Raw genomic sequence first — 13,228 nt, 5'->3', positions numbered from 1 at the left:
GCACCTCTTCACATCTACTACAGACTTTTTGTAAGGACATGGGCACTGGGTAACACACCATTAAGCTGAAACAAAAATACAATCAGTGTCCACAAATGAAAGTAATTCAGAGAAGGAGAGAGTGGGCATGGTGCATTGAGATCTCTGATCCTGGAGAATAAATGCATCCCTACAAACTCTCTCCTGATTTGCAAAAGAAATTGTAGTGTAAATTTTCAGTAGTGGGCACACATTTTAGCAGATGCTTATACAAATAAATGTCTGCGGTAATAACGAGATGTGCTTGGCTTCTCTAACACTGATTGATGCATTCTGCCTGTACACACCTGCATTCGAAAGCACAGCAAAGAGTATTATTCTCTATGAGAAAAAGAACTTTGAAAGCTTCAAACAGTCCTGCACTTGCAACAGAAACAAAGGACTTTTTGAAAGACTGGCTAGTGATAAGTGAAAAGTCCTATTGTGTAACCACACAAAGCACTGGAGACAAGACAAACCTATTTACATATGAGAACCCAGACCTCAAGCAAACCCTATAAGAAAGGACATGAGACAGGATAAAAGATATGCAAAAACTAGAATTCCTTCTTCCCCACAGATTACTGCAAATTTCTTCATCTCTCATTTATCCTTAAGGGTTAATCCTGTATGCAAGCAACTGTGCAATGATGGTCTCCAAAAATATACTAGAACTCTGGTCATAAATGTCTCTCCTCTTCTAAAAGTGCACACAAATTATACATTGAATAGGTGCTATATATTCCATGCTCTCTACAGGTTATATGAATGATGCAAGGTATTTAAGGAAATGCTTCTCCAATTTGAGCATCATGACTAAGTATAAGTCAGAAAGAGCAAGGTTATTTTAAAGATACAAGATTGTTCATACAGGAAAAAATTCACATGGTAACAGAGCTTTGATATTCTAATGCTATGAGAAATTAATTTTCTCTCTGATTTTATATACTATTTTTTTCAGCTGATTCTGATAAAATGACCTTCCCCTATACCAAACTATTTTAATATTTGAGTTGTTTATCTTTAGTGCAACATAGTATATAAGAAGTAATTTTATTCCACAATACAGCCTTTGATGTTGTTTAGGAGTAATGGAACAGGTTAAAATGTGGTCCTGTTTAGGCTTGTATTTTATGTTTTCAAAATTTCACTTGTTAGCTCATCTCTGCAGGCAATGTTTGAATTTTCCATTATCCATGAGGCCTTTCAGTACAAATAATTAGTGCTTTGTTAAAATTAAGATTCAGGTAACCAAAGATACTGTAAAAACTTGAGAGAGAAAAAAACCCAACAAAATGTACTGTCCCTGTCATCCAGGTGCTTTCATAACTGAAGAAATGACCTTATTACACTGCCTGCTTGTAAATGATTTAAAAGGTTCTGCTGTTTGACGAGTCAGAAGAGTTTAAGCAAGAGCTGGTAGGGTTCAGACAGGCAATTTTATTGTTTGTGACAGTGCCTGGTATTCTGAGCCAAAAGGAGCTCACAAACTCTTACTCATGTGTCTACCCAGATAATCACAGGGACATTTCTGACCTGTGGAAGAAATGCTTGCGATTTCTGAAAGTGAGTAGTTAGCACTGCAAGGAGAATTGAACTGTTAACATGAATTTAAGGCAGTGTTTTGACATAGAGCTGAACTCTCTATGCACTAACAATTCCAAACAATCTGCTTCAGCCACTAAATTCTAACAATCCATTATTTTCATGGGATTTCTCCTGTCATATTAAACTGAGGAATTCTGAAAGATTACATTCTCTTGAAGACATTGTCTTAATAAAGTCTTAGCACAAGTGCATTTAAAATCTGTGACAAAAGTTCAGAGAAGAGCCAAAATAGTCACAACTATGTGTATTTCAGTAGCAGATGGCTTTGTCTTTTCAACTTGCATACCAACCTTATCTGAAAAATATAAATTCTACTGCTAAAAGCACATTCCTTTGAAATTGTATGTGGGTAAATGGCTTACTTAGGGCTGGTTGTTTCCACATTCATTTAATTAAGTTCTGTGAATAGAACAGATGAAAGAGAAGGGGCCAAAAACCTAAGGAAAAGAGACTTTTGCAGTGAATCTTCATCCCCTCCAAAGTTCTTCTGTCATTTAAAACCAAATATCCAAACTCACTGCTGAGCAAGTCATCTCAGTGAGAGCCCCTTGCTAATCCCCTTCATTCCTTACAAGATGCATTTGCCCCACAAACTGCAGGTGCTAGTCCAGCACACACCCAGCCCAACCTAGGTTTTAATCCCTAGAGCACATCTGGGCTCTGTGTGGCCATCTCAGCTCAGGAGAGTGTGTCCCTGTGCACAGATCCCCCAGGCTCTTTCAGCCATGGCAGAACCTAATCCTCACAGCAGACCCTGGGTGCTTGTAAAGCTATCTGCAGAGTTGGAGTGGCCAGGATCACAGAATAAGCAGCTCCTTAAGAGGCTTTACCACACAGGGAGCTTGGAAACTCACAGAAAATGTTAAAATCAATAGAAGATGACTCTGCAAATAGGAGAAATATTTTAACTACTTTGCTAAGAAAACAAACAAGTTATTTCCTTAGCTCATGCAGCATTGTCCAGAGTTAAATGTAGTAACTTCAAATAAACCAAAGATAATGGATGGAAAAATGTACTTCTGAGGAGTTATTTTCTGAGAAAATGCATGTCATATATGAAAAGGAACATGAACCTCAAACTGCTGTGGTAATGTATCCTGTACAGGCAGGCATGACAAAAACAGAGTAAATTCTTTCCAAGTGGCTGAAGGTCACAGAGCTGTACATTGCAGAAAAGACCTGTTGTTAGGGTTCCCTTTGGCACATACCTGATTAATCCTTCCATTTCACATTCCTCCCCAGCAGCCATATGAGCAGCATAGTGGGGAAATTAGTTTCCTTTGCCCTCAGAGCAATCTAATTCCTCAAGGAAAACGGATGGCTTTAGCTAAGCAGCTAAATAAAGTCAAAGAAAACATGTTCTTTTCAGTTAAGCAAAAGTCTGTACATGCAACAAATGAATGTCATGTTAAAAATACGTGACAAGTAGCATAACCCCAGTCTCTAAAACAGGTCAAAAAAGGACATGAAAAATCCCCCAAGGTGTCAGCAGCAGAACTAATCAAACATGGGAGTTTAAAGAATTCGTGTCCCAGGACCTCAGCATCTCTTACAAACCATGCCAAACTCTCACCTCCAGAAACTCTAACATTCCTCCCCACTACTCTTGCAGCATCCCACTGAGTCCTGAAGGCAGCACCCTTGGGGTTTCCCAGAGCCCCTTGATGTGTATGCAGTTTTCATCCTCACTCCCTAAAAGATGTGCTGAGACTCACCTCCTTCCCTCTGCCCCCCTGGCACCCCGCACTGCATTGCCCTGGCTGCAGAACTGCCAGCAGCTGTGTGACCACCCAGCTTTTGCCTTCTGGGAGCTGGGTGGCCAAACAGAAGTCAAAAGGGGAGTTATACCCGTGATCCTGTCCAAGGAAGACTGTCCAGTTAAGTCTCTCTCTCCTCCTCCAGCTCCAAATTCTTACAAGGTTTCTAAGAACAGAGCAACTTTAAAACATCTGTCCTACCAGATATAGTTAGCAAGCAAACTGACAGAAAATGCCTGGACAGATTTACTGCATACACTTTGTTTCCTTAGGATGAAGGCTAGATGTGACACAAAACCTTAGGCTTGTAAATAGGTAATAAGTGGATCAATTATAAACACTGTGGGGGCTTTGCTACTCTCTTCATTGCATTTAAAATTTACAAACTGTCTTATTTACAAGAAATTGTAAACATAATTTTCAAAAAAGCAACTGATTTTAGAAGCCACATAAAATGATTTGGTCACAATCAATGATTAGGAACTAAATTAATTACAAATACTTATTTTAGCCTAATTCTTCTTCTAGTCTTCCAATTTCACAAGTACACCAAATGTTGTACTAAAGCCACAACTTTAGCAAGCATCTAAACTACGCATGAACTGAGTGCAATTTTGCCCTACCTTTATTGGAACTCTTTCTTTAAAGCAACATTCATACTTTATACAAATTATTCTAATGATTGCCTACTGCATTAAAGCAGTACCTTTTAGCAATACATATGTAGTGTGTATTTGAATATCTCCTTTATCTTAGTATGTAGCTGTTCCACAGTCTTGGAAATAACAAACAGCAATTCTGATTTTAGAAGATCCCTGCTTTGAAGTCAATCTGCACTAAAGTCAATAGTACTGACAGCAACTTCACCAGGAGCTGAAGCTGAAGCTAAATGCTCATCTGTTATATTAGCCTTAGTATCAGTCACCCATTACTTTTTGGCACCCGCTTTCCCCAAAGCAGAGCACTCCTTCCAGACTCTTCTCTTTTTGTAGACTAAGGAAATTTCCAGGGAACTAAACTGTAATGTAATTATGACAGTATGACTCTGCAGTTGTCATAGCAATGGAATGAGGGTGATACGCTGTAGAAGTAAAAATAAAACTTCAAGTACAGCTAGTGGAGAACTAATGATTATTTCTAACTGCTTTACCACAATTATAGGCCCTTTGGAGAAAGGCCATTGAAGTCACACAGTGTAGATTGCCTTCTGAACTGCTGTACTGAAGAGTTTTCCCCCTCTGAGCAGCAGAAGCCTGACTGTTCTTGCTTCCTTGTGAACCTGTCTTTTCCAGGACCTGCACGTTATTGCAAATGCCACGTGGGACTGGAAAAGTTCTGCAGTGTTCACTAGGTAGAGAAGTTTCCAAGGGTTTCTTTCATTGTATCCTTAAAAGGTACTCTTAAAAAGTTAGGAGTTGAGATGAACTGGGGTTATGGATTCAAAATGGGAAAGCTGTGCTGGGATGTGCTTTGGACCATGGATAGGAAGCTTTTGGAGTAACGTGGCTCCATTCCATCGTGTGCACACCAAACTCGGACTGAAGCTGCCTGTAGCAACTGCTCAGTATTTAAGCTACACTTTCATACCAAGCACTTCTCTTTCAGAACAATTTCCCTGCTTCATGCTGTTACAATGTGGTAAAAAGATACAGCTCACAACTGCAACACCAGGCATAGAAATCAGCCTCTGAAACAGCTGACTTATTGCTTATTATTTTAAAACCTTCTTCTGGCTAGCCAGCCCTTGTGGCATTTGAGTTTTCTTTAGGAACACAGACTATAACTTCTCTCCCACACAAGATGGGGTTATTAAAAGGGGCAAGGCGCTGAAAACTTAGCATGTCTTTATAATCCATCCTGTTTTTCAGTCCAAATTTTGTGGAGTAATGCTTTAAAACTTTTATTCTTCCATTGGTACAGGAAATACCAGCCAAACGTTCCATGTTGCCTAAACCATGAGCATGATTAGAAACATAAATAATTTTGCTTTTAATTTATGTAAGAGAACGTACTGTGAATTTTGCTCAAGTCCATTCTCACCACCAAGACTATTAAGGAACGGCACTGTCTAAAGATCTGTAAAACAGAATCAGTAGTTTTAGTAGTAGAAACAGGATTTTCTCCTGAATTCAAAACCAAGTAAAATCCAATTAAAACAGAGAAGCAGGAAAATCCATTCCAAATAGAGGTAGGTGAAACTTTTTACAATGTAATTTAAAAATTGCTTTCTTCAGTCCACGGTGATGACTGATCCTAATTTCTTATGGGAGGGTTAGGAAGGGGGGTAGGGTTTATATTCACTGAAAAAGTAAATTAAAATACACACAACATTAGAAAGTTATGCTAAACATCATGCTTTTTATTTCTGGAGAAAGAGCAAGAAAATAGCAGTACTTCAACAGACTAGAAAAAGCCTCATGTAAATACTAAAAGCACAGCAAATTATACTAAAAGCTTATACATTCTTAAGTCAAAGCATAAAGTTGCATGTAAATATGTGTGTGTATATATATTTATACATGTATACACACATAGGCACACAACTTTTAAGTACAGATATAACTATCTGAATTATCTGTGTTTTCCTTATCATTCAGTTTAGTTTGGGTGAGTGAAGCAATTAGACCAGAATTAACATTAAAAAAATACCCAACCACTGCCACAGACTAGATTAAAAACTTCAACACATACACAATTACAGCACAGTCTTTACTCTTGTGGCCTTTGAATTCCACTAAAATGAGCCAGTTTTAGAGGGAATGCACCCTGGAAGCCTCTTGGCTTTTATCACTGAAACATCCTAGCCTTAGTTAAAAACTAACAGAGGAACTACCCCAGAATGTGATCTCCAATTCTTCCTGCAAACTGCATACATGCCAGACATGAACCATGCAAAAACCCTTCGAGGTTTAAGCCCTTAATAATTACCTTGTGTCAAGATTCAGGCACTGTGCTTTACAGCAATCTTCAGAATTAAAATTAAGAAACTAAAATCGCATTGGGAGTCGATTTTACTTAAAACAGAGAAGGGTGAAAACTCAGATAGTTGGCAACTCTCAGGTGATTAAGCATTTCACACAATGAATTAATAAAAATTTAACCAAGTGCTTTAGTAAGTTCTGAAAACAAAAATAAGTTATATTTCAAAGAACAAGTTAGTATAAAAAGTTTTAACATATGCAAAGTATGTGCTCAAAATACTTATTTCGCATTTTTAAAAAGAGCTGTCATCTATCTTACAGCAACAAAGTTCACCCAGTATAAAATATTGCAATTTGTCCCATTGTGTCATATGAGAGGTTTCCTTATTCTTCATATGATCAAGAACACTTGCACAAGAGTTCATGTTATTCCAAGCCACATAGTGGCAGACAGACTATGTTTGAAAATGTGCTTTTACTATGCAGTGCAGTAAAAGCTAAGCAAACCATTTCAGAGCAGCGTTTAGCAGGTTGAAGAGCTACGTCGATGCAAGAAATCCAGAGAACAGTATAAAAGTTAATGCCAAGAGGCAGTACCAAGAAAGTGAATTAGATCAACAGAAAAAAAAAAATCCTGCTGATAACATTCACTATCACATGTACAGCTTGTAAGCTAGGAATAAATTAGCTTAAGGAGAAAAAAAAAATTCACTGTGTAAACAATTCACCCAGTACAAAACTGGATGCAGCCGGTAAGAGCAGAACTAGCTTAGTAGTGCTGAGGATGTGCGTGCACCCAGATGCCTGTTCAAAATGCATTTATCAATGCCACTGACACCCCCAAAAAAATCACCTAGAGCTATTTACACCACAGCAGAGGCTTCCCTCCCCCCTTATGAAGTTATTACAACTCAGGAAGTCACTGCTATCTACTACGATTAGAATTCCAGTTATAAGCTACCAATGTTTGTAAGATGAAAACACCCACCTTCCAAATTAAATTCAAAACTCTTGTCAAGCATGTCTGAAGACTCTTCAAAAGTTAAAGTACAGCACTTTGCTCAAGTGGTATTTGCATGAGTAACTTGTACTGACAGCCTGTTAAAATAAGAGAACTTAACACAACTCGGGGTAGCTGGGTGTTCCTCCCCAGGAAGAGGGATCCATACAAATTCCAGTCGTTCTTGTTAAGGTGTGTTACAGGGAGAGAAGGACAAAAGAACCTCAGTTCAGTCAGCCTCGAGGGGATTCTTACTGCTTCTAGAAGTATTCCTCCTCTTCATCAAAAAATCCATTTTCCAGGGCGTACGAGCAGTCTGCGTTAGAGTCAGCTTGGCAGGCACCTTTGTATTCTTGAATGGATTCGTACAGGGAGTAGAGCTGACACAGCAATGACATATCCAGCTGCCGAAGGCCAACCTGAAGGGGCAACAATTCAAACAATCATTACTACAATTGTCTTTCTATGGCAGTATAATGCTATATATCTTTTGCTGCCAAACAGAAGGTTCAAGCTTCTTTCCACCTTGAACAGTTACAAAATGTGAAAGTAAAATTAATTTTCTAAGGTGACAGATGCCCCACGAGATAAAATGGACAAAAGAACAAGGAACGACATGATGTAATAGTACAGAACAAATGCAAAGTGTTCTTCAAAATGTTGTATTACAATGATGTGCTTAACTGCCAATAAGCAGTTCACTGCTGTTGGAGCCATGCCAGATAAATTCATAAAGTCTATATTCCTCATTATGCAAGGGAGATATTTTTACAGAAACACTGTGTGTCTTTCACATATCTTTTTCTGACACCATCACAGGCCCTCTGCTTTTGTTTGAAATAGCCTGGAGTAAAAGTTTTAAATGGGACTCTGACTGGTTTTCCCACTTCCAAGCTAAGTATTTCTACTCTAATTTGCTTTTCGATATTGACGTACATAGGCATCTGACAAAGCCAGGTATGTCTAGCACAATACAGCACTACACCCAGGCAGCAAAACTAAAGCAGAAGTGACACAAGGACAAACTTTGTATCTTGCAAATCTTCAGAGTATTTTCACGTGCCACTCAAGCACAGGCTTGATTATAATTAAGCACCTAATATTTTGGTCCTTAAGCTTCTCAAATATTAGTTCCAGACCAAATTAAAGATTTTCAAAACCATTAAAAAAAAGGCTACATCTTTATGTCAGGTACAAGACCAATATTTTCCACTGCTAACTGAAATAATGCTACTCATTTAACTCAGTTCAGTCTCCCTCTATGGCAACAAAATGGAGAGTTTACTTGACATTGTCACCTATCCAAGTCAGATCAAATTGAAACTAGGTTTTGCCTTGCAGCAAATTTAAACCACTACTCAATTAGAGATTCTAGAGAAACAGTCATTTCAGCCTTATTTTTCAATGAAGTATTAAGCCAACAGACTGCTCCTAGCAAGCCTCAGTTTCATCGAATAAAAAGTTTTTGCCACAACTCACGTCAAAAGGAAATAAATTAATAAGTAAATCATGTTAGCAGCCTTTACTACAAGCTGAACACCAGGCTGTATTTTATTCATAATGAGAACTCTTACCTCTTCTTATGCTTCTAAATTCTCAGGACAATACACTCAGCACACAAGAAAACCACAACAAGCTAGCATGAAGATCTTACTTTGACACTGTTGAACTATTCTATCAGCAGCTCCTTCTGAAAGTGGGGGGGAAAAAAAATCATACGCCACAATGCCACTGAGAAAAACAGGATACAGCATCTTTCAAGAACAACACAAATTACTTGGTGACATCATGAAGCCAAAATACGAAGTCCTGCACAGGCTAAATGTGAAGACTTTATGACAAGACATGGAGCACTGTGCTAGCTGCCAGGATTTTACAGGTAAGTCTTTCCACCACGTCAGATCTACGCTCTTACCCGTTTTCCTTTATAACCTAAACTGCTCACCTCAGGTAAGAAAGAATACTGTGAAGTTGGACTTAATGCTCTGACATACAAGCATGAGATCTACCTGGCAAACCTGCATGAGAGCTAAATGTTTGAGGGACAAGACTGCAGTCCAGAGCTGTTCAAAAAGCAATCAGGAGTGAGTTAAGCCAAAAAAGTCAACCTGGGGACCAGAGACCTTTGTCTCCCAAGGAAAGTGGGAGCATCTTCATCAGCAGCTCTCCTGTTTCAGCTCCATAAAAGACTTGAAGACTTTCTGTGAAGTTCAGTCCTACTGACTGCCAAGCACAAACTTCAAGGGAAAAATTGCTCAGCAGAATTAACACAATAGGTCTTTAAACCAAATGGTTGTGTTTAGTATTCTGTTGCTGCCACTAATATCAAGCAATCAAACAAGAAGTCTACTGAGAAAAATGCAGCCTCTTCAAACTTTCGAGTATGATCCCTGAGGTAAGACAAGCCTGAAGAAATGTCCAACTCTGATAGCATTAGCACAATTTTCAATGCCAGCCAAGCTGTGTGTGACTCTTGGTAAGACAACTTATAGCGCACAGTTTCATGTGATAACTCTGCTCCTTACAATCACAGTTCTAAAATGACCTCTCCTTTCCTCTCTCCCTCTCCAAAGCATCCAAGTTCAACACTTTCTCAGCTTTGAAAACCTACACAGACAGTATGTGTATGTCTATTGCTTGGTCATGCAGGGAAAGATGCTCTGCGCATTTCTTCCTCACTCACTAAATTTAAAGCAAATTCCATTACTCAAAAACATCTTTGACCACTGCAAGAAAGAGTGTTCAATATCAGTAATAAAGCACTTTTATCTTCTTGATAAAAGACAGCCTGTTGGTACACAAGAGTCTCTCTAATTTGCGCAGGCCACAAAAAAGTGCATCTGGAACCCAGGACCATGCTGCTTGAAAGTCTTTGATGTGTTTAGAAATGTCTTTTTCTTCAGAAGTATTTTATCAAATTATCATCAAGGATAACAGAGTATTAAAGGAAAGTTTAAAGGCGAAGTCTAGTCATCAAATGACTTTGAGAAGTATCTCATTTGATTTCCCATTAGGAAAAAAATAGATTAGACTTGCCTAATGAGTTATCTTTGCTTTTTTGGAAAGGCTTAAGACGACTAAGACCATATGTCCTTGTTTCCTTTTGCAGCATTGCAGAAGAAAGCCCCAGCAGTCGAGAGACACCCATCCTTCCTGAGCTTTAATGCAAACTGGCAATTCTAATACACAGTTTTAAGAATTATCTCTAACTGTTGAAACACTGGTGGCAAACTAAGACTTCAGCAAACTACACTGTCCTTCTAAATCCACAGAAAGACCTTTCAAAAGAGCTTTTTGTCCTCAAGCACATTTTTAGCATGAGAAAAACACTCTTGAACTTGGCATATTTTCAGCAATACCATATTTTATATGCTTCACAGAGTTATTACAGTTGGAAGACACCTCTGGAGATCATCCAGCCCAACCCTCCTGCCAAAGCAGGGTCACCTCGAGTTGGTGACACACAAACGTGTCCAGGTGGGTTTTGAATGTCTCTAGACAGGCAGACTCCATGAGCTCCTTGGGCAGCTTGTTCCAGCGGTCTGCTACCCTCAATGTAAAGAAGTTCTTCCTCGTGTTGAGGTGGAACTCCTTGTGATTCAGTCTATGGCCATTGCTCTTCATGCTGTTGCTAGGCACCACTGGAAAGAGTCTGGCACCATCCTCTTGAGACTCACTCACCTTTCAGATATTTATATGTATTCATGAGATTTCTTCTCAGTCTTCTTTTCTCTAGATAAACAGACCCATCTCCTGCAGTCTCTCTTTATAAGAAAGATGCCCCAGAGCCCTAATTATCTTTGTGGCCCTCCACTGGACCCTCTCCAGCAGGTCTCTGTCTTTGTTGCACTGATTCTACAGAATCCTCATGAGCGAGGCTTAGGCTATTATTAGTCACTACAGCTACAGCTTGCAGCAGCAAAGCACCAACACCCAATTAGTGTTTAATCAAAAGGTGCGCCAGGTCGCCCGGAAGAATTTCGCTATAATAACGCCGCGCTACAGGATCAAAACAGAGTCCTGGAGAAAACGCCGCCGAACCACAGCCAGCTGGGCTGCACGAACCACAGCCCACACTGGGGTATTTTTTAACGCCAGCTCCCAGCGCGGCTGCCGGGTCCCGGGGGGTGCCGCAGGGCGCGGTAAGCGGCTCCCCATCCGCGCCCGCGGCAGCCCCGCCGCCGCCGGCCCCGGCCGTCCCCGCTCACCATCTCCTTGCGGAGCAGGGCCAGCGCCGCGTCCAGGTTGGGAGGCTTGGGTGGGCGCGGCGAGCCCCGGCCGCCGCCGCTCAGCTCGTCCTGGATGCGGGACTTCTGCGCGTAGAGCCGCTCCAGGTCCCGCCAGCGCCCGCCCTGGCCGCCGCCGCCGCCCGAGGACGAGGAGTTCAGCAGCCCGCTGAGGCTCTTGGGCAGCGGCGGCAGCCCCGCGCCGCCACCGGGCCCCGGCAGCCCCGGCCCGCTCATGCTGCAGCCGCGGCCACCCGGCCGGGCGGCGGAGGCGCAGGGGTCGCAGCGCAGGTGGCCCGGGTCAGGGCCGGGGCCGCTTTGTCTTAGGCGAGGCGAGTCCCTGCGGGCGCGGCCTCAGCCCGTGCCCCGCAGAAACAGCCCCGCGGCAGCGCTCGGTCCCGGGCACGGGCAGGCAGAAGGGCCCTGCGGCAGCGGGGCTGAGCCTCCGGGCTCGGCCCAGGAGCTGGGGGAGGGATGAAGCGCAGTGAAAGCAGGCATGAAAGCAGATTAACTGCTGCAGGCGGAGGTGATCAGTTCTTCTGTGGCGATGGTGTTGCATCAGTCGCCTGCATAACGCGACGCTGCTCACCCTTTCCATCAAGATGTTTCTTTCTGTCCCGGTTTGTGCTGGGATAAATGTCTTCACAGTAGCCTGTACAATGCCGTGTTCTTGATTCAGATTGAGAATATTGTTGATAATATACTGATGCTTTGATTTTTGCTGAGTTGTGTTTATCCTAAGGGCTCTTTTTTGTCTCTATGTGTCTGTCTCATGCTCTGCCGGGGAAAAGGTACACAAAGGAAACTGTGAGGGAGCATAGCGGTGACCAGTGACCCAAACTGGCCAAAGGGATGTTCACCTTTTTTATTTGTACTTTGTTCTCAATTATTAAACTGTTCTTATCTCAGCCTACTTTTGATTCTCCTTCCCATTCCACTGAGGGAGAGTGTTGCGGAGGAGGGAGTGGGGTGGCTGAGCGAGCAGCTGTGGTGCTTTATTTCCAGCTGGGCTTAATCCACGACACTTTCACATGCTCACAGCCAAGTTTTGTACTTAAGGTGTTTTATCTCCAACCATTGCAACTACACAAACCTAGGTCTATCGGCTTTGTGAGTCAAACTTCTCAATCTGAGGGTTTGCTCGTTGTCTGTCTTCCTGCGTTATTCACAGAGGATTATTGCTCTGCTCTACAGACATACCCAGGTGCTCTCCTGAGAAGGCTGTGGAGAGGGAGCCATGCTCAAGGACCAGGGATGTGGCACAGGAATCCCCAAAACTGCCAGTGCAGCCACAGCTCTGGTGCCACAACACTGCAACCGCAATGTGCCAACTCTAATTTTGTGCCTTTTATGCTTCCTCCCTTTCTCCTTGACATATTTGCATCTCTGGAGTCTCTTAAAAAAAATAAAAATAGGGCAGTTCTGGATTATTCAAAATCCAAACCAAAGCAGGGTATTAAATTGGAGTTCTGGGAATATGCTGCCATTGCAAGGCCAGATTGTTTAGAGGTCCATTCCTATTCCCATGACCCTGTTTTCTTTGTGGGGTTTTCTTCAAGAAATACCCAGATATGGTGATTTTGAGTATTAAATTGGAGTTCTGGGAATATGCTGCCATTACAAGGCCAGATTGTTTAGAAGTCCATTCCTATTCCCATGAGCCTGCTTTCTTTGTGGGGTTTTCTCTTCAAGAAATAC

General features: G+C 41.6%; 1 protein-coding gene across 1 annotated transcript; it reads right to left on the bottom strand.

Moving 5' to 3' along the window:
* Positions 1-5,721: 5,721 nt before the first annotated feature.
* FAM89A (family with sequence similarity 89 member A) lies at positions 5,722-11,814 on the bottom strand. Its single transcript, XM_039707719.1, has 2 exons — positions 11,513-11,814; positions 5,722-7,723 (listed from the first exon to the last, which is right to left on the bottom strand). The coding sequence occupies exons 1-2, from the start codon at positions 11,765-11,767 to the stop codon at positions 7,565-7,567; spliced, it is 414 nt and encodes a 137-aa protein (XP_039563653.1). The 5' UTR covers positions 11,768-11,814; the 3' UTR covers positions 5,722-7,564.
* Positions 11,815-13,228: the final 1,414 nt, after the last annotated feature.

Source organism: Passer montanus, unplaced genomic scaffold, assembly GCF_014805655.1.
Source record: "Passer montanus isolate IOZ18808 unplaced genomic scaffold, ASM1480565v1 scaffold2, whole genome shotgun sequence".
Classification (NCBI taxonomy): domain Eukaryota; kingdom Metazoa; phylum Chordata; class Aves; order Passeriformes; family Passeridae; genus Passer; species Passer montanus.
This window is presented reverse-complemented; position numbering and strand designations above follow the sequence as displayed.

Excerpts from the sequence above, each read along its gene's own strand:
- FAM89A (XM_039707719.1), bottom strand. The coding sequence starts at position 11,767 with ATGAGCGGGCCGGGGCTGCCGGGGCCCGGTGGCGGCGCGGGGCTGCCG. Across the intron at positions 7,724-11,512 it reads CCCTGCTCCGCAAGGAGATG|GTTGGCCTTCGGCAGCTGGA; the intron begins GTGAGCGGGGAC and ends TTGCCCCTTCAG.